This window comes from Nyctibius grandis, chromosome 7 (assembly GCF_013368605.1).
Source record: "Nyctibius grandis isolate bNycGra1 chromosome 7, bNycGra1.pri, whole genome shotgun sequence".
NCBI lineage: Eukaryota > Metazoa > Chordata > Aves > Nyctibiiformes > Nyctibiidae > Nyctibius > Nyctibius grandis.
The window spans coordinates 40,561,469-40,583,877 of record NC_090664.1 but is presented as its reverse complement, the minus strand read 5'-3'; the positions used below and the strand labels follow the sequence as shown (position 1 = coordinate 40,583,877).

General features: G+C 38.5%; 1 protein-coding gene across 2 annotated transcripts in view; it reads right to left on the bottom strand.

The window, feature by feature from the left end:
* Positions 1–22,409, bottom strand: part of MYO3A (myosin IIIA) — a 135,877-nt gene that overhangs the window by 44,450 nt on the left and 69,018 nt on the right. For both annotated transcript variants that reach the window (XM_068405047.1, XM_068405048.1), the window contains exons 10-19: positions 21,433–21,549; positions 20,175–20,279; positions 20,007–20,090; positions 19,063–19,265; positions 16,643–16,741; positions 16,425–16,539; positions 12,958–13,084; positions 11,749–11,959; positions 9,647–9,794; positions 1,377–1,530 (exon numbers count right to left, since the gene is read on the bottom strand). In XM_068405047.1, the coding sequence (XP_068261148.1) occupies positions 1,377–1,530; positions 9,647–9,794; positions 11,749–11,959; positions 12,958–13,084; positions 16,425–16,539; positions 16,643–16,741; positions 19,063–19,265; positions 20,007–20,090; positions 20,175–20,279; positions 21,433–21,549 (1,363 nt within the window). The remainder of the gene's footprint in view (positions 1–1,376; positions 1,531–9,646; positions 9,795–11,748; positions 11,960–12,957; positions 13,085–16,424; positions 16,540–16,642; positions 16,742–19,062; positions 19,266–20,006; positions 20,091–20,174; positions 20,280–21,432; positions 21,550–22,409) is intronic.

The following is a 22,409-nucleotide window of genomic DNA, read 5'->3' as shown; positions in this document are numbered from 1 at the left end:
CTTCCACTTGAGTTTGCCCAGCAGTTCCCTGTTCAACCATGCAGGTCTCCTGGTACCCTTCCTTGACTTCCTACCTGCTGGGATGCTCTGATCTTGAGCTCGGAAGAAGCAGTCCTTGAATGCTAACCAACTATCTTGAGCCCCCTTACCTTCTAGTACCCTGTCCCATGGGATTTCCCCTAGCAATTGCTTGAAAAGGCCAAAGTTGGCCCTCCTGAAGTTCAGGGTTGTGATTCTGCTAGCTATTCTGTTCCTGCCACATGAGATCCTGAACTCTACCATCTCATGGTCACTACAACCAAGGCTGCCCTCAACCTTCACCTCTTCAACCAGACCCTCCTTGTTAGTGAGGATCAGATCCAGCAGCGCTCCTCTCCTAGTTGGCTCATCTACCATTTGCATCAGAAAGTTATCATCAATGCACTGGAGGAACCTCCTGGACTGGGGATGGCTGGCTGAGTAGGCCTCCCAGCAAATATCAGGGTAGTTGAAATCCCCCATGACAACCAGGCCCTGTAATTGCGAGACTGCTCTCAGCTGCCTGTAGAAGGCCTCATCACCCTCCTCATCCTGATCCGGTGGCCTGTAATAGACACCCACAACAGTATGACCCCTGCCAGCCTGCCCCTTAATTCGCACCCAAAAAAGTGTCGACTAAAAAGTATGAGGATAGAAAGACAGCAAGTTCATATAATTGCTTTAGCATGGGCATCGCTACTGGATGTTATTAGGTTTTGGTTATGGGTGTTAAAACTCTCATCTGACACTGTGCACATTCAAAAATGAGTAAAACAAGGATTTATCTGCACAGAAACCCCACTGAAATAACTAAATCAACTGTAACTGCAACTACTCAGCAGCACTTAAATGTTCAGGATCTGAATTACAACATATTCAGGTGGTTTAATTTTAATTTCTGAATAGAAAAAAACCAGGAAGCATAATTTGCTGAAAGGCACTGAGGCAGGTTTGCAGCCATTACCCTTAAAAAGTACTAAAATTCTTTTTCAGATACGGCTCATCAAAAATCTCAGAGCTGAACGTGACTCAACTTTGAAACCAGTGTTCTTGGCATATGGACCTAGAGTTGTAACTCAGTTTGATCTTTATCTTTCAAGTCCTGCAGCTAAAAATCCCTGAAGGCAGGAGAATTCAAAACCTGGATCAGCAGCTTAGGTTCACTTGTACTGTTGATGTTTCTTTATCAACTTCAAAGATGCATCCATACCTGCATGCGTGCCTCCCTCAAACATACTATGACACTGGAATGTGGGCTCGCTAAAAACATAACTAGCATATAGCCTAAATTGGACACGCCAAACAGAAATCTAACAGGGAGACATCCTGCAAAACTGTGAAATAAACCATATACTTACCTACAAGTGTCTGATCTGTTGCTTGTGGGAATCGACTTTCCTCATCCAGCAGGGACAATAAACCCATTGGTTTCTGCAGGAACATATCTAGGAGTGGCCTGTTGTCCTCGTATTCTATAACTCTTGCATCAACACCTTCATATAGGTATTCATTCTGAAACAAGCAACAGAAGGCATGTTTTGTCTGTGTATAAAGAACCACTTCAGAAAATAATTAAGGAACTGTCAATTGTAGCAAATTAAAATTACATTGAAAAAGTATGCCCTGGGGCTAAAGACACCAAGGTTTTGCAGGAACAAATGTCAGTTGGGATGTATCACACTGTCAGGCTATAGATTTTAATTTGCCTTTGGATATGTAAGTGCTTCGTATGGCATATTTGGTAAAGTAAGATGCTTTCCAGGAACATCCAAGAATTAAAGAAACAGAGTTGAAGAAGATACAGTGTTTGCAGGTGGAGACCTCAGTGTCTATTTACTTCCCTGGTCTGCAATGTAAAAAATATTTCTTCATCATTTAGAGCTACATTTACATTCCCAGTTCGTTGCTCTGATCTATGTGATGTACAGTGGCCAAGATTTACACAAGTGACTACAGGTTACAGAGGCCTCACTTGTTTGATCCCCCTCCTCAACCATCTGTCAAAGTTCTTATGTGGAGAAGAATTGTGCACACACTTTCTAATAATTAATGGTGTGCTTACTTTCTAAAAATTAAATAAATTGTCTCAGGTTGGCCTCTACAACATTTTCACTCCTTTTAAGGAACTAAGGAAAGGTATTCAGCAAGATTAAAAAACAATAGAAAAGCTGGTGGGTATTTTTTGTGTTTTTGGCTCCTGAAGACTGCAAATATCTTTGCATTCCTACCAGACTGAGAAAAACCTGCTAACAAATGCTGTGTCCACAGTGTGTTGTGATGGTTTTATCTTGAAAATAATTTAAATTATAGCTGATGAATACAAGAATGACTTTCTTTAATCCTTCAGCAAGGCAGAGGACAGCCATAGATTTACCAAGAGAAGGTTTCTCTAGGGACTGCGACCCCTCCATTGTTTTTGCCTGCATTATGTAATGCAATGGCAGTTATCCACTGCACAGTGCTCCCACATATACCAGGGCTGCCTTCAGTCCTGTGCAGGCTATACTATGAAACACCTTATTAAGCCTTTTGATCTACTTTAAAAATCATCCCTCTTCCAAAGGATAGGACTTTAAAAAAGTGTTGCATTAATGTATGGCATTAGCATCACAGTTGTGCTGTCCTGAATTCATTGTGAGAGAGTATCATAAACATGAATGACGGCTAATATTAATGAGTTCAAAGACCTCTAACCCTGAAAGACCTCTCCTTATGTGTCATTCACTTGAGTCTGAATGAGTGAAGAAGGCAATATATTGAGCGTTTCGAAAAGAAGTTAACTGCCATATACAGCAGAAAAGCACATGTTATGAGACTTCATACCTCTTAATCTCTAAGCCAGAAAGAAACAGCAAAATTAATAAAATCAGTTACACTGTCCTGGAAATAGAGGCCCAAATAAATAAATCTGCTGATCCATTTGAAAGAGAACACACAATATATACCCCAGACTGATCTAATTTCCCAGGACACTCTTCACTCTAAGGATAGGTTATGGCTCAGTTTATATGCCTGTACAAGGGTGTAGGCAGTAAGAAACTCTCCTACAGCCCCATGAGGGCTCCTCATCTCAGACACATAACATTAACTTCATTCATGTCCCCCCTGGGGCAGTGGACAGGTGAGGTTTTGCTTTTTTGTTTTAATCAATGACCTGAGTAGCAGGACAAGACAGGAGAGTAATAAATGTACCACTGATACAGACAAGAAGTTAATTATATACCTGTAGAAGCTAGTGGCAGGAAGGGAATGAGTCCGTGTTATCTCCCAAAGATAACACTGGAGTAGGGGCAGCTTAAGGGAGGGCTACAGCTGTACCCTCCCACAGATGTTACATTCATGAAACCAGCTGTTACTGCTTAGGATTATCAAGAGTACATTTATCAAGGGGGAAAAGGGAAGAGACTGCTCAGGATTAATCTATCAGGGTGTTTCTGTGACACTCAGACATCCTCAAACAAGTTCTCACAGACAACCTGTCTAATGATTACGTTTTTCCAACTTCAAATGCTTGTGAGAGGGGCTGGTTCAGAGACCTGATTAAAGAGTTCTCCTTGGAAGTAAAAGAAGGCCTGTAACAGCTGTACTACTACACCGTAACAGCAACATCTGCTCCCCGCCCCTGCCCGACCAGTGCACGGGGCCTGACCTCCAAGCCTGCAGTTTATGTGACCATTCAGTCTCTTGTGTCTGCACTTCGACAACTGAATGAGCATCAGTGCTGATGGTTTTGGTAATGCTGCTGTCTGCCCAGTGGGATATGGAAGGAGTTCACTCCATCACTTCCCACGGGCTGCTGGAGGGTGGCTGATAACCAAGTCTTCCAGGCACCAGTATGACAGATGGCTCAGAAATAAGATACCGTATTACATTTTCTTATGCAACGCTGGTCTTCAACCATATTATTAGGATACAAGCAGCAAGGATAAAAGCTTTAATGATGCACCTCATAAAACTGTAATGAAATAGATCTTGTTTGAATTAATAAGCTGAATCAGCTATAGGATTCTGTAATCCCCCATGATGTTTTCTGACAAGAAAGCTCCTAAAAATAGCAGCTGCTCATTGAAATTCTAAAGCATAATCCAATAGAAAGTATTCCTATGGATGAGGTGTCAAAAGGAATGACTGAGTTACATTAATACTTGGGCTCCTATCTCATCTTGGTATTGCATGGTATCTTTTCTATGATCAAAACTAGATAATATTAGCTTGTGCAACTTGGTTTCACTTAATAACAAAAGAATTATTTAATGCATTAGGAAATGGTCTTCATGTTTAATAAAAAAATGTAATGACATTTTTCTGAGCACATGGTATGATGACACTTTGGTTTAAATGGGAACACCGGAGACTTATTCAGCATGAACCTTTTCCAGCTTAAAGTAGAAAATTAAACTGTCATATATGAAGTAAAATAAACATTGCATATATTTAATGCAAAAAGTAGCATCCTTCCAACTGACAGTAAACTTGTCACTTTCCAAAATATTTTAGGTATTTGTCATTACATCCTTTATTTTTTATGGAAGAATCACAAATGAGAAATAAATGGGAAGGTTGTCACAGAATCACAGAATGTTAGGGATTGGAAGGAACCTTGAAAGATCATCTAGTCCAATCCCCCTGCTGGAGCAGGATTACCTAGACCATATCACACAAGAACACGTCCAGGCGGGTTTTGAATGTCTCCAGAGAAGGAGACTCCACAACCTCTCTGGGCAGCCTGTTCCAGTGTTCAGTTACCCTCACTGTAAAGAAGTTTTTCCTCATATTGATATGGAACCTCCTGTGTTCCAGCTTGCACCCATTGCCCCTTGTCCTGTCAAGGGATGTCACTGAGAAGAGCCTGGCTCCATCCTCATGACACTTGCCCTTTACATATTTATAAACATTCATGAGGTCACCCCTCAGTCTCCTCTTCTCCAAGCTAAAGAGACCCAGCTCCCTCAGCCTCTCCTCATAAGGGAGATGTTCCACTCCCTTAATCATCTTCGTGGCTCTGCGCTGGACTCTCTCTAGCAGTTCCCTGTCCTTCTTGAACTGAGGGGCCCAGAACTGGACACAATATTCCAGATGTGGCCTCACCAGGGCAGAGTAGAGGGGGAGGAGAATCTCTCTTGACCTGCTGACCACACCCCTTCTAATACACCCCAGGATGCCATTGGTCTTCTTGGCCACAAGGGCACACTGCTGGCTCATGGTCATCCTGCTGTCCACTGGGACCCCCAGGTCCCTTTCCCCTACGCTGCTGTCCTGCTGTCCAATGTTGCCTGCAGATCATGGAGCTGACAGAGAATTAACTTACATCAGTACCTTACATGTGAGAGAAACACCTTGAAGGACAGATGTTGTGCAAAAGGTGCAAGGTGAAGGTGCAAAAGTTGCGCTTTGCTTAATATTAGCTGAACGAAAGCTTGTGCCAGCATTCAGTCCTCTTAACTATAGACACATAAAAGAAGTGACTAAGTTGAGAGCCCACATTTCCACCCAGTCAGTGGAGACAGAGATGTATCTATTTGTTTCCATTGACTATTGGGAATCTAAACTAGCTTTAGATTAACTATACTCCTCACTTCAGCCTTTCTGTTAAATTGGGGAAAGGAGATGGCATTCAGGCCTAAGAGCCTTTATTCTTAAATGCAAACATTAAGTCAACAATAAAGAATAAATTCCCGTAATTTTGACTTGAGTTCTCCACGTTGGCACGCAGACACTCTGCTCTAACAGACACCCTGCGTCTCGGGTGGTGATAGTACCACTGTTCCTTCCTACTATTCCTATCACTTCTGAGGCCATATTTTTGTAGGTCATGCTTCCAAGGAAGCAAATCGAACAGTTTTCAGATTCAGACACAGAAAAATAAATCACTGACAATGCTAAAAACACATCACCTGCAACACTGGAAGTACGATTTAGCCTTATGAGTTCATTCACTATTTGGCTTCATTGCTCAAGTTGCCAAGAAATGGTTCACCTTCCCTAGTTATATAATCACTACTTATTAGGTTGACATGAGTTAGCTGAGAACTAGACTGTAATCAACTGATTTAGGCCTTCACTTCCCACTAGATATGCCAAATTTCATCTAATTGCATGTGGTATGGAATTGAACTGGGCAAAACAGGGAAAGAAATTAAGAAATAACGTACCTGTGAGCTTTCCTTCTCTTGGGGGAAGTATGTGAGAAATTAAATTCCCCAGTCATTGCACTGGGTGCAATGCAGTGTCATGTTAGAGATTTCTGAGACAGCACAGAGCAATCTGACATGTCTGTCTGGCATTGCACAGGGCTGTGGAGAGCTACTAGCCTGGGTCCCCAGCAACAGGATAGCTCCATCAGCATGACAGTCAGCTTGGTCTAATGAAAAGTCAACGCAAAGGTCTCAGTGACTGTGGGCATCAGCCTTCTAAACGTAACTCCTGTCTTTTAGTATTGAAGACACAAACCCTTACATGTGTGTAAAGTCAGGCAGACGCATCAGCGAAGGGCCGGGGTCATCCTATTGTTCAGCATTTACATAAGTGATATTTTGTATCATTAACAAGAACAATGATGTGCTGAACTCTTCATTTTGGTCATTATAATTTTGAAGATACTTTCTTTTTTTCCATGTATAGAAAATTTAGGAATTATATTTTATATTTTCCTGCAAATATCCTTCTCATTTGTCTGAAAGGAGGGCTTGTATTTACAATTAAAATACATTACTGGTGCTAACACAGGAGAGTCCTTACAGTGAACAGAAAAGATTCTGAAGCCACCTGCTTTCTCAAAGACTGTTCTTGTGATGTAAAACTGGAACAACCACATTATAGATAAGTTAAAAGTGATATAATGACTATGAATCATACTGCAAATCATCCTGTGCAATTGGGTTGTAATGCAGAATACTACATTTGTCATTTCCTGGTTCTGAAAGCAGGGGATTTACACCCACACTTGCACGAACTTAATCTACATTGCTCATTCTGCACTGCCGTAGTAATATCTTTGGAGACTACTACAAGTTAATATAATGAAGCTTGATATAATCTGATGTAGTGGTGTCATGTAAATTAAAGAAGGCATCTTACTTGGTTGGTATTACAGGCAGGATGTGAACACTCATAATAGGAATACTATCACTGCTATAAATGAAATATTAATGGAAATGTGTGCATAAGCACCAGAAGAAAGTCTTAGAAGAATGGCCTGTGATTTGAATGAAGAACGTTTGCTCACAGCAATAAAATCAAGGAAAGTGTTGTTTACATCAAGACCAGAAGGTCTGCACTCACATAAAAACACAGCGCAGACAGCTAGCGAGTGGAACACCCTCTAAATCTGACAACTGTAAGATGACTGCAAGGTTACAGCGCATCACATATGCCTTTCCTTTTCCCACCAAGGAAACAGACTGTAGGGATAATGATGTATATATTCCAGACAAACAAAACCAGATACTGACCTTGCCTAAAGATTACAGAGGCTGAAATAAGTAAGGTTCTGAGGCAGAGAACTGCCCCGTAACAACTGCTGATTGCTAAAGGGTGAGAGATCTGTCCAAAAACTATCTCAGCAAGAGAAACCCAAGAGACATGATGAAGACTTGCTGGTTGGTGTCCCTTATTCTCTGTGTTGCTCACAAATGATCCTGGCCAGACCACTTGAACACACACATCTTGATGCTTCCTGTGTGGGTGTGAGTCAATGAAATCTATGAGAGAATAAGTGGGAGTGGGTCAAATCGACATACTTAGAGATTCTGTAAAGATCACCTTCCCCTTCCATAAGGTCTGTAAGTGTCATACTAATTTCCTACAAGGAGAAATGAGTAAACTGTATATTATCCAAATAAGAGTTTCATCTTTTCCCTCATCTCCTCAGTAGCAAAATAACCACCCCGATCTCTCTGCAGCGGGGCACATGCAGGAGAACAAACTGTTCCTACTAGATGGTGACACCACAAACCTCTGCATTAATATAAGTCTGGCCAAAATGTTCTGTATTAGCATATCTAGAAACAAGTAAAGGCAGATTACACTGAACAGGACCCAAGTCCAATTAAAAAAGAGAAGGAATATTAAGACAATATTTGGGTGTACAGGGATAGGGTTAGGAAAGCAAGGCAGGTCCATCAGCAGCAAAAAGGCAACTACAGAAAACGTGGGTCCGCTGCTAAACAGGCGTGGACGACATGGAAAAGGCTGAGATACTCGATGGCTTCTTTGCCTGAGTCTTGACTGATAATCCCAGGTCCCTGAGACAAGAGGGAAAGCCTGGAGCAAGGAATACTTACCCTTGGTGGTGGAGGATCAAGTTAGTGAACATTTGAGCAAAGTGGACGTACGCAAGTCCATGGGACCTGGTCAGTGCCTGGATTTGACAGGAATAAATAACGGTGCTGCAGTCTGTGCTACTTCCAACTTCCAGCTGTTAGAAACAGCATTAACCAACTGCTCTTTTTGTGTGAATTTATGCACTTTGGAAAGAAGCAGCCTAAGTAATTATAGTAGTTCAGGCTAATTTCTTTCTGACTTTTAGATAGTATTAAAGACAAGGAAATACTTGTGACTGAAAATCTGCCACATAAATCTATATAACCAAGTACAAGGTCTAAGACTGCAGGACAGCATTTCCTGAAATAATTGGAAAAAGGATAAAACATTGACCCATATTAAAAAAAAACATTTTACACATAGATATATACACCCGTAGACTGACACATGCAGGTACACACCTGCATACACAGACACATTCCAAACTTGTATATGTCTCGTCCTTAAAACAAGCAGTGATTAAAACTGACAAAATACTCTTTTTCTACTAATAATTACAGTTAGTATTCAGGAGGATTTTGGTCTATGTATCGTAAACCCCAGTAATTTCAATACAACAGAGAAAGCATTATTTCACCTAAAATTTGAATGACTCTTCTGCTCATACAGAATTCTGGAATATTTCTATTTTCAGCAAGATTAATATTCTCCCCAAATGTGTTATTTCTTCAAATAACAATATTGGATAATGATTTAAACATGGTTAATTTAATTCTCACAGAATTATTTACAAAGTTGAGATGATCTTTTTGAGGTTTTTCACTCTCCACTTCAAGTTCATAAACTTTTATAATTACAACTTTGTTCCTTTTCTCTGTTTTACATCAAATTATTTAGATTAAATCCATCATTATTTAGCTTAGAAGATCTAGTTCCTGAATAAGAACAAAATAATTGCAGGATTTTCAGTTTTTAATAATGGAATTTCAGTGTTCATTAAGCTTATTAATAAGCTATTATGAACACTGCATTTCAAAAATTATGTTACCACTCATTTATATTTTTATTGTAGAATCATACATTACTTCACTCATGTTATTCCTCAAGAAAACAACATTGCATTTGCATCAAACTGATTATCACTGTGTTATGTTACTTAGATACTGTAAACTTCAAGTTTAATGCATTTTATGTAGGCATTTTACTTGCAAATAGCAAGCACTGCTTCACATAATACATACTCAGAAAACATTTGTTATAATTTGCAATTCACAACCTATTATGGAGAAGAAACAGTGTAGTTTCTTGAGACAAGGTTTTATATGTTCAGCAATAGTAAAGCTTTATCAAAATATTCAACACATACCTGTTCCCAGGCAAAGACATGTTGATTGAAGTAGAACTGAATTTGTTCATTGGCAATGTTGATACAGAGTTGTTCAAAAGAATTTTTTTTGAAATTCTCAAAGCCAAAGATATCAAGAATTCCAATGTTCAAACCATCATCGTTTCCACTGCAAAGATTAAGTAAACTTTCTATTGTTGTATCTTTATTTTACAGTGACTAGCTTCATTATTATTTCACAAAAGGAAATAATAGGCCAAATCTGTATGCGGGTTAAACAGGATAATATTTGCTAAACCCGCTATCTCTTAAAATAACAATCAATTTTTGTTTGAAATACAATAAATGCACATAAATCAAAGATGACTGTATTTGCAGACCAGATACACTGAATCACATAATGACTAAATCAATTGATAAGTGTATAGAGGATTTAAAATTTTATTTTTAAACCTATATTTGCTAGTTATCATTCTATTGTAAAAAACTGACTACAGTACAGGAACAACATGGAGTTCTTTTTGTTTCTCCCGTAATAAAACAGGCTTTACTCATCAGGCATCTCAAAATTAAAGATTGTTGTCATTAAATATGGTTCCTTCATATTATTTATTCACAACAACTAAAAATACTTATTTTAACATGTAAGTCGAAAGAATGAATAGCTAGACCTTTTATGCATCTAAATAACTACTTTAAGTACTGGAGGGTGATATGAATTTAAATTACCAGTTAAGTTCCAGAGAAGTACTACTAGTAAAAACTTCAGTTTGAAATTTTAGCTAAGGCATTCTGAGAGATAAATGGTCATTTCTGCAACTAGAAAAAAAGGATATAATTTTATATCAAACTGAAGTTGACACTAGCATTTTTTCATAGCTAAATTGAAAAGAATAAATCACATTCTGTCTATAAAACCCCTCTGAGGGGCTATCTGTAACCACTTTTTCCCCCCCCATAAACAGTGTAGGAAATAAGATCTGAAGAACCAGCCTCAAGATACTCGTGAATAGTACTTGAACATCTTTGAGAAGTCCATCTCCAAAGTGGAGAGATCAAAGGTATTTATTGATTTTAACCTAAATTTGGTGACTATTTTATCTGTCTGGAAATTACATTTTTTGTGAATAGACTGCTGAAGTTTGTCTGCCTCATTCTTTCCCAGAGCTAATTATAAAAAAAATAGCAAATACAAATTATTTTACTACCACAAAAACAAAGCAGACTTCTGGGTTTTTTTTGTATAGTGAACATTTCAGATCAAACTTGCTCCCTCTTCACCAGCACAATCAGTATTCAGTTTCAGAAGGGCTCTGTAACAGGCAGTGCTATATGCACTTTATCCTAGCACTTACTGATTAAAGTTCTGTTTATTGCTACTCTGCTGTAACCAAATATTTTTAAGTTTAGACAAAATTTAGGATTGCAGCCTTGGCTTTCCTCTGATGTTTTAAAAAAAAAATTCCAGAAAATCCAGATTTGCAAACCAAAGCTATTTATTATTGATATTCCACTTCAGGCAGTTATAAGTTTGCCCCTTTTCACTGCTGTCACTAGCCATACAGGGCCCTGACCTATAGGATTTGCAATGTAAGCCACATCATTTCTTCTTTGATTAATTTGCAAAATGTGTTATATCCTCATTCCCAATATCTTTCTTGTCTGTTTGTTCAAAATGTGATCCTGTAAGGGTAGAGTGGACATATACCTCAGCAAATGTGTTTGGAAACTACTCTCACATATATATGAAACCACTCTTATAACAATAGCAACAGAAGCAACAGCATGGGTGCAAATAAGAGCAGAATTTGACCTATGTAATCAAGATCTAAATGTCAAGAGTTGACTCTGCGTACCAGGAGAAATAGTATAAAGGAAAAAGTAGTTAATATGTAATTTACAAAGGGTTAAATGAGTAAAGATCAGACAGGAAAACACAAGACACCTGTGCTATCCGTATCTACTGTATTTTCACTGCATACTATGAATAGGATAAAACCTTCTTTTGTTAACATGCTGGTGTCATAAACAAAAAGGTAGCAGAGAAAAAGTAGATGAGAACACTAGTAGACAATATTATTCCCACAGAAAATCTCTCTTTATTCTGGAAAAGCTTCTTTTACCTTAAATGTTTGTCAGGTTTGAGTAAAGTGTTGATGCGATTGACTATCCAGCTAAAGAGGCGCCCGTACAGTGCTTTGGCCATGGCATCTCTGACGTCAGTGGCTTTTTCCACAGTGTTGGGACGAATAATTGTTTCTCCTCGAGTCACTACACAATGAGAGGTGAGGGCCTCTTGCAGTTCATCTGCCTGAATACACAGCAAGGATGCACCTAGGAAGGAAGGTCACAGGCACAGCTTAGAGGCAGACTTTGGAAGGAAAAATAAGCATTTTTTGCAATCAAGGCTGCAAGTGCAACGTATTATGAATAAGGACCAAATCAAAGTCTTGGAACTATGACTAATGAGGGTGTTCACACCAAACAGCTGCCAGCATCTAATTTAGTCACCAGCCTTCCTAGCTTCCACTGCAGTCAATGAGTGAGTCAAAGCAGAGGCCTTTAGGTTCTAAATTGCTTTATCAAGGAGGCTATTTCTCCAAACTGTCTAGGGGGAAATGCTAGGAAATCTAGGTGACTACGTCAGGAATATGTAAGTTGTGAGGTTTGAATATCCCTCTCAGTTATAATCCATACATAAAAGTCATTGCTGTCCTCCTTTTGCTCAAAAAAAGGGTGCTTCTTTCCCAGTTGCACAATATTTTTCTATCTATGGCAGAAAAATGCATAAGAAGATAGCATGAAGACTTCATTATCTCCCCAGCTGCAATTACGAAGAAAGAGTAGCAACTTCCTTGAGAATCTTTGCCCCTCTTCCTCCTCTGCCTCCCTGCAGCCGATAATGTAAGGTATCTCTTCCAAAGAATTAGTGAACCATACCATACTTCAACAGTCATGTATGGGGAACAAGTAATGAGTATCTGAGAAAGAAACTGGGGAAAAAACTATTCAACGTGTTAATGACGTTCTCCATCAAATGTTTAAATAACCTTGGAAAAATTCCAAAGATTTTCTTTTCAGGCATCTGCAGTATTAGTCATGTTTCCTGAATGCCAGTGAACTGGTTAGTGAAATAAGGTGCATAACATGGACAATTTCTTCTTTTTGCATTTGAATTCAGGTGGTCTTGGAATTATCTATCTTCAGCATTTAATTATTCTTGCAAAATTTCAATGTGAATACAGCTTTCATTGATAACTCTCTTTCAATAAAAGAGATTTGCTACCAAAACACTAAACGAAACCAATCTCAAATCAAGAAAAAACACTCACAATTCTCCAGGGCTACTGGATTGGAAATGTTGCTCTTGTCAATCATATGTTCAGATACCACTGCAGAAAATTCAATGTTACCCACATTTAAAATAGCAGCAAGGACACTGTACACACTTCCAAGTTCCTGCAAAGTATATTAAAAAAAGACGCAACACTTAATAGACAGACAGATTTGTCATTGTGGTTTGTGCAATGGGCACATGTGTGTTGTTTCCTAAGCCTGGAACAATCACTGTCTCTCTCTTGTCTGCCACACGCCCACAACTTTTAGGAACACTTTTCTCAGCATAGTCTGTCAAGTGTAAGACACCCAAAGAGGACAAAACAAACTATAGCCTAATCTCTCTTCTATACTTGTCTACAGGACAGGACTGACATGGAGTAGGGGAAGCAGAAAACAGTGGTGAGCATAATCCTCTTACACAGAAGGAATTCAGAGGTTATTTATATCCACCCTTCACTGTGTCTACAAGCATAACTGTGCCTAAAAATGTAATACCTAGATCAACAAAAATGAAAAAAAAATGCATCTATGTTTGTTGGATCATGGAAACAAAGGTACTCCAAATAATAGGTCTGCAACAGCTCCCACCAATGTCATCAGAGAGTTTGACTGGGAGAAGAATGAGACCTCACATCTCTGATTTGGCAAAGCACTTTACCCTTCAAAATGTCACATAGGAGCTGCATACTCACCAAAGCACTTTAGTATGGACTTTACTTAAACATATTTAAGTTTAAAATTATTTAGTAGTTTCTGAAGAGTAATTCTGCCTTGAAAAAGGTCTAGTATTAGTCTTGACAGTGAAGGGATATATGCAGTAAATGATTTTAAGTACTTATATATGACAAATAAAATCATATTTGCAATTAATGAAATAATACTTTCACTGAAGGTTTGACTTAGATTGGAACTGTGAATTTTCATCTGAACTGTCAACATTTATCAGTATACTTGATCATCTCTGAGTATTTTCTACTCAGAAATGCTGAGGTGTTCCTGTAAAGCAGACTAGGTTTTAAACTAGGAATCTGTGATACAATATATTCTGAGGCATGCAGTAATTGTACATTTTATAAATAGCAGTTTTATAGTAGTTTTATAAGAACCAGTTTTGTAAATTTGATTGGTATTTTATAATGATGAACTTTTCATAATTGCACAGCATTTTATCCTTACTATTCAATAGTTTTTGGTACCATGTCAGGCATCATTTACTCAGGTAAAGTCCTTAATTGCTCTAGAATACATGATCTTGTTTTCAACACTTTCAGGAGTTAATCTAGCAGATAATAAATTAATTATTCCAGTGACAGCAAGACAAATTAATCTAAAAGCTTAATCTAAAAAATTATGATCAGAATAATTGGTGTACAGTTTACCTAGGTTTTAAGCAATCACTTTCATGTTAAGCTTAGGGACACAGATGAAATGCAAAGAAATGGATAGCTTAACTTCTGCCGTTATACTGTACAGTATGTATAGCTGCTGACATTTTTGTGCCCTTTTCCAGTATGTTTGAAATCTGGCTTGATCTGTCTCATACAGCATGATTATTGTTCACCTCAGGCAGTCCTTTCCTATTAATTTTGCCAAGCAGCCTGAAATAAAATAGTGTGTTTTTAAGACAGGGAGTACTGACAGTAGTTACTATTAAAGCCTGCCAGACAGTGAAAAACAAATTTCAAAGAAATAAAGCCTTGCTTAGGTCTTGTTTTTAATTGGAGTGGAGAAGATATTCTGTCCAAGGTGTTCTGCTAATAAAACGTGGAACATGCTTATAAAGAACCTCCTCTGTGCGCTGGGATGAATGTCAAAGCTTAAGGCTGCAGTACTAAAAAGCGAACTTAGAAAAGGAACTCATTGTCTTACAGTATCTTTTTCTCACTGAAAATAAATTATCTCTGCACATATATCCTGTAACAGAACCTCAGTGGAGGAAAAGGACTTCTCTGTTCCTTGACTCTTGCAAACACAGCCTCAGACAGACTAATTCACCCTATGGCGAATGTAAGATAGGCTAACATGAATGGAGCTCACATGTAACCTCAGTCAGATTGCCTATGGTAGTCAACCTGCTTCTGAAACTGTGGGGGTTCTACAGTTGGGTAATTCTTCACATATTCAGCTCACGGTGGCTTGCTGAGTTAATGAAGTGAAGATCCATGCTAGAACTGCACAATGCGGCCACTGACCTAGTTCTAACTGGATCTTCAATATGTAAGGAAGGTCTTATCTTTTGGCTGATCAGGATTATTGTTTCCAGCCATACAAGTGAACAAAAGACCTGGGAACAAAACCAGACTTGCTGCTTTTCATGGTGTAAATTAGGACTTATCAAGGTCTCTGGTGCTGCGACAAAACTGCTATCAGTGCTGAACTGTGCATATCCTTCCACTTGCTTCTGGAAAGGTGAAAGTACAGGTGTGAAAGGATGTGTGGTATTGCAGGTGTGATATTACTAAGTGCAGCTGTGAGTAAGCACGTAGAGGAGAAAAAAGACTGTGAGCTCCACTACTACTACAACTTAATGCAAAATGAGTATGGAGGAACAGAATAGGTGTATAAATCTGTTCTGCTAGCTATTCAAATATTTAGTTTGAGGGAAGACAGAAATATTCAATTGAAGTGAGTAATTTTCTGTGAAAAGCTCCTTACAACATGCAGTTTTGTCAAAGAAATTAAAACATACATCCATTCTGCAGCACTATTGCTATATTTCACAGATACTGTATGGATCATACTCCTACTATCATCTGTGATAAACAAAGTCAGTGGTAAACGACAGCTGTGATGCACCACTTCTCCTAAGAAGAGAGAACTAGGGTGCAGGATGGGGTTTCCTTCCCTTGCACCCTACTTTATAAATCCAGAGGCCTGCTTTTATTTCAATTATGCCAAAGATAGCCTGAGGAGAGGGGTTTAATGGCCAGCAGAGCAATGATAGGAGATCATAAAGAAAGAATAGGTTCAGTTAATGTTTAGTGATGAGATTCACTCCAAAGGGATGTAAAAACTTCATTCAACTTTGCCCCTGGAGTTGTGAAAATGTATTGAGTTCATCAAAACTCAGATCAAGTCAATGAATTTTTAGAACTCTCACCATGGACTTCATCTTAAAACAGATGAGGCTTATATGCACAGGCCTAAAATTATAGGCTAATAAATAGTTACAACATCATTTTCCATGCATTTAATTTGCAAAAGCCTTTTTTTCCCAATTACTCAGCTGTGCTGTGTTCACTGATTTCAGTCTTGTTGACTAATACCATTTTATTAGTTTATCAATGCCTTGAAACACTAAATATAACAGTAAGTTGACCATGCAATATCCTAAAACATAAACACACTACTGCTAAAGGAAGAAAATAACAAGGGAGATTATTTGAATGCTTTATATAAGTTTTTCCTGATTAAGGTAGCCATTAAAGTTCACCCCAAAAAAGGGGTTATCAGCACTCACCTCCAGTGTAAAACCTATGACTTTGAAGCACTGTTCAATTAATTCAAACTGAGACTTATAAAAGCTATTGTTCATGAAATCTTGCACTATTCTGAAATGATCGTTTTGCAGATATCTGAAAGAATTGATAGATACAGAGTTAGAATGTAAATGAGGTTGAGAATTCAACACCACTGCATTTCTTAGTAATCAATTTATGTAAAAATAAACTGCATTACCTGGGAGGTTTATATTCTGGCAGTTTGTAATGTGCCAGTTTTTTCTTTTCTGCCAGACCAGCATAAATATAATAAAAAATATGGAAATTTTTCTCGCCTCTGAAACAATAGAAACAACAAACTGGTTTAGTAATGTAACTATGTTACATTTACTGATGACATACGTGCTATTATTACATGTTATTTTAATAACAGGCAAGGCTCATGCAAACTGACAGAGGACTATGAAAGACGCTTTATTACACAAGTTTCTGTGAAGTGAACACCCTTTCTGTGCCATTGTGTGTTTGTTCTGAAGGTGCCAGGGTGGCTGCTCAGTGCTACAAGCAGCTAAATGCTGCTTTGCCTTTGATGCAATTGGTAGATGCTGGGTGAGAACTTGCATGTTGCTCACACACCTGCATTAAATGGGCTGCTTAACCTCCAGTTATTTTAAAAAATCTTCTGAACATGGGAGAGCTATACACTCCCAATTCACTGAATCCAGTATATCTGCTGCATCCTTTAGCCCTGAACCAGGAACGCACATAAGCAGACATTCGGCAAAGGGCTTTATGACTTGGCATGCTTTGCCTGAAAGTGAGGTGCCCAAACCCAGGACAGAAGGTTTATTTGCACATCCAAGGTTCCTGTGCACATGAGGAAGAACTGGATGCTTAGGTGGAAATTTGCAACCACCACTGAACCGTGAGATGGCCAAGTCAGTCACTATGAAACAGCAAAAAGGAATTGTGTTCAAATCCCTGGTTTCTGCATGAGCTGAGGCGTTTGTCTCAGGAGCACCATTACACGCTTCTGTGAAATGGGATCAGACCCCAGTGCCCTCCTCTCTGTGTGTGGGGGTTGCCGAGATCAGAGTCCAGTGTCAACTTAGTTTGCATATTTTACTGCGGACAGTCAGTAGAAGAAAACAAGATCAATTTAAGGAGTAGGAGCAGATCCCATTATCTTCCCCCTCAGTGTCTTAACCATTAGGTTGCATAGCCATGCTTTGCACGCTCTCTGAAACTTCACTGTGTCCTGATGGTTTGTGTATTCTCTTGGAAAGGTAGGGGAACCTGTAGGTTCAAAATCTCTTGGGCTGAAGTGGGTCTGGAACTTGAGCCTCCCATCTTCTGGGTCACTGGTTTTCTTCAAAAAGTCATTCCTAGCTCTCCATGTGAGTTTGGGAGTCACGTTCTCCCAGAAGAGCAGAACAGACTGCCCTTGCAATGCAGGTACCTGAATGCCAATTCTCTGCCCTGGCACGGCTGTATGGACCAGCCATACAGAGAGCTCAGTAAAGAGGAGAGCACACGACACAAAGAGCTTCAGGTGCCCTTGGAAGTTCATACCTCAAAATTTAACCTCCCATAGTGGCTCTCACGCTAAACAATTCGGCGGCATTTTTTGTGAATGCAGACATCTAAACACCTAAATAGCATTTGAGGCACATAAATGGTTTGCCAACTTCTTGTCTTAGCATGTGGCTAAATATAAATACAAACTGACAGCCACAGAACAAACCCATGAAAAGCTGAAAAACTGATATGTTAAGCAAAAAGCTGATTTTATTCTGAAAAAGCAGGTTTTGTGCTTTATGTTCAACTGGGGAAAAAACCACTTTTTCATAAAATTGCCTCTAACTTTAAATTGTTTATTGAAACATTCCAAGTGATACTTAGATGTTCTTCATGTCACAAATCTGCAACATGCAACAAGGTCATGCAGAACTACAAAAAGAGTAAAAGTGAGTAAGAGATCAGCAAGTGGAAAAATTTAAATCAGTGACAACATTCCTTGTCTCAAACTTGGTTTTTCCTATTGTTATTATGGCAGAAATAGAGTTGCCAAAATATTTTTTATCTGGATGTGCTATATATTAGGATAGAAAATCCATTTCAATAATTTAAATTAATTGGAATGCCATTTAATTTTTCTGTCATTTTATATTATGAGATACACACATGACAGAGATGGAGCTATACTGCATTTGGTCCATAACCCTTTATAACTAAATCCCACTAGATACCCCAAAATGGAAAATGAGCACTTTGCAAATAAAAGCTACAATACAAGAGGAAACATAGAGGAATTAAATTAAAGTGATATACTTAACGCAATACTAAAAAATTACTTCAAAATTCCACAAAGAAATTTATAACTGAACTATCAGAAAGTTTTTAGTTCTTTATGCATTCTAATACACTTTATACATCACATATACATTTTTATGAGATTTAACTAACCCAGAAGGCAATGAAAAAAAAATTGGGAGTAGTTTTCAGCTAGCTTACAGATTTATAAGCTATTTGTACATAATTTATAAGAAAAGAACCCAGTACCTTTTTCATCTTTGTGTTTTGTCCCAAGGTAATTTCCTGCATTGTAGGCCTGCTCTGTAAACCCCAAATTAGGTCAAGTATCATTTTTATACTTACACTGCCTGGTGGACAACTCTGGATTTTTCAAGGAGGTACTCTGAAATCTGAGCTCCTACTACAGTGCCACCACAAGTGAATTTCATTTCCAAGTATTTTCCAAATCTGCTCGAGTTATCATTGATGATAGTGCCTGCATTTCCAAATGCTTCTACGAGGTTATTCACCTGGAGGATCTTCTCCTGTAGAGTCCTGTTATTAGCCTGGGTATGAAAAAAAGATATTGCTTAAAATTATCAGTCGTTATTTAAATACATTCATTCTTAAGTGTTTCTTTCTTCTTCTAGTTGGTATTGTGAAGCGTGACATCATGAGGGCAGCCATTCCCACGTGACTCATATGGGAAAAAAGGCATGTATATACCATGAAACCTGTCAGAATAGCAATATAGCAATCTGCAGAACTAATGGCTGGCTGGAAGAGATAACACACATAATGATAACGACAACACCAGAACTAATCAATTTCTGTGGTCCAGCACTCTGAGACAGCCAGCCTGCTTTTGGGATCCTTGTTAGTATCTGCTTACTGCTGTGTTGCACCATACCAAGAGATCAGTTTGCTTGCATCTCACTTGGGACATGCAAAAGTGGCATTTTATTTAAACAAAACCAGAATGACTGTGTACCACTGACAGCAATCTGGTTGTGGAAGGAGGTGAAAAGCTAGAAGAGGATTTTATTTAGTACAGTTTGGGTGATTTGAAGACACTCTGTTAAACAAAGGATGTACTGAAGAAGTCACAGCCCTCATTGCAGTGGGTACTTCCTTGCAGAATCCCCAAAATATTTCCAACCATCAGCATCATGTTTCAATCTGATCTTACAGAAGTTCTTTTGAAAATATATTACAGTCTTGCCCCGCTACCAATGCCCTGTCCATAGGTACAGTCAATCAGGCCTAAGATAGCAAAGCCTTACAGAGGCATCCCCTTTGAAACATACCTTGCCCAGGACGGTGAGCTGCTGAACCAGAAGATGGGCACTTTGCGTCTTGCCAGCTCCACTTTCTCCAGAAATAACGATACACTGCAAAGAACAAGAGCATGAGCCTGAGCTCATTACATATCTCTCAGCCTAGCAAATGATATAATTAAGATACCTCATCTTTACCTGATCGGAGTTGTACGTCACCATGGACTGATAACCTATGTCAGCAACAGCAAATATATGAGGAGGGTTGGCAGTCCGTTTGGCTCCAATATACAGTTTGGAATGCTAAGTGTAAGAAAAATGAAAACATTATCCGTGTCCCTTAACAACTCTTTTTTTTGTACTATCTTATCAGAGTTTAGTTTTCTTTTCAGATTAGCGTACAGCATGCTGAGGTTACCAGCAGTGATGTTTTCTGAGTGAGCTGTTACTGCACTCACTATACCATGAATCTGTACGTACTTAGTACTATAAGAACTGCTAAAACTGATGAACCACAATTTTGTATGATGTCAGCCCTGATTATGCTATGAAACTCAAATTATTAGAAGGAAATTTAATGTTGCCAGACATCAAGGACCAGCTTATAATTTCATTTTATTTGTACTTCACATCCTCTTAGTATTTCTGCATGATATTGATGTCAAAACTTAAGATCTTTTCTGTACCTGTAGCATATGATAATTAATAATACCAAAATATTGTATGACCAGACTTTCATATCTATCCCCTTTTGTATAATGGGGAGGCAAATTCACAAAAGTCAAAATTTTACAGGGTTGCTTTGTGAACTGTCTGATCAATTAAATAGCTGTGGCTTCCCCAGCTCTCTTGGGAGGAAATGCCCCCAGCTCCTACCCTCAGCCATTCACAGAAGTTCTCCATGGGAAGTGGAGGAGAAGGAATGCTCCCTCCCACAAAGAGGGGTAAGATACACCTGAACAAATGCACTTATCTGTACAGATAGCACTTCTGAACTAGTTACTATGGGCAGCTAGTGCCTTTACACTCTGTGGGGTTCTAGTCAACAAATCTCATAAAGTTTAGCACAATTTATCTCGTCCTAGAATGAACGTTGAAAGTCACTAGAAGAACAATCACCTCAAAAATCCTATTTCTCTCCATTGATTACAATGGATGACTTGCTCAGATATAGCTATTTGCACTTTAGATATGATACAGACAAAATCTACACTATAGACATAAAGATATCAGAAATTAAATTTTTTGGAGTTTCTCACTTCTGTGCTGAAATTCAGCACATGATAAGGATGTGTGTCAACATGCACTTGAAGGGACAACTGTATTGGTAATTCTGTTTTTCAGAGTGAACGGAAGTAAATCTCAAGAATGTTACTTTATACTTAACACAAATTATAATTCATATTTTAATGGAAATCGGTGCTAGTTTAAAAGAACCAAACCTAGATTTTCACACCTGTGAAGAATAAATATCTATGTTCCGAAATGGATTGACAGCGATGAGAATGTCCCCAACATAGGCATAGATCTGATCCTTGGCGTAACCCTTCTGCAACTGCTCTGCTACTGTATTCTGATGGAGAAAGAATAGGAACATTGAATCATATGGAAAAAAAAAAGAATATTAGGAAAATGTATAAAATATTTATATAGTTACAATGAGTGAGGATAGAGAGGGAAGGTATTAATAGTCAGGAATACAACTGATCCTGATCAAAAGCGAGTAACACTTTCAAACACACTAGCATTCCTAATTTCTTCTGTCCAAACTCACTTTGAACAATAAATACTTACAGATCCCCAAGCGGCTGTAGAAAAATGAGTTAATAATTACTGCTTTAATTCAGTGAATCAAAGGTTTCCATGAGACAGTCCTGTCTTCATTTCTAACACTACAGCTTCATGTAACTCATCAAGCAAGAGCCATATGCTTGAACTCATAACTGCTGTTACAGCTACTCTAACATTACTCTCAGTTATGATAAGACTCAGATGTTCAACTGTTTGTATCCTATTAATGTAACCAATCAGGTATCTTTCTATATTAACAACCAATCTCTGCTGTGATTGTTCTTTGCTTCTGCAGAGCCAGTTCTCCCTGAACCAAGAAAAAAGTCGGGCCCATTAGTGGCATACCCAATTTCTTGACATAATTTCCCTCAACTTCTTCTTCGTATAGAGCTGAGTATGCAAAGTGTCTGGTTAGATTTCCAATCAAAAGTGGACATAGATCTGGCTGAAGAAATTCAAACCAGCCTGGAGAATGTTCTGAGGTACATGTGAAAATATTTAGGCCCTATTCCCACTTGAACAGAATGAGAGGCAGCGGAGGACTACAGAAAGAATTGCTTTCCCTCCCCATCCATCTGTTCACAGTGTTGTCCGTTGTTTTCTGCTTAATGCACTTAAAACCTGAATTCTCAACAGCTGAAG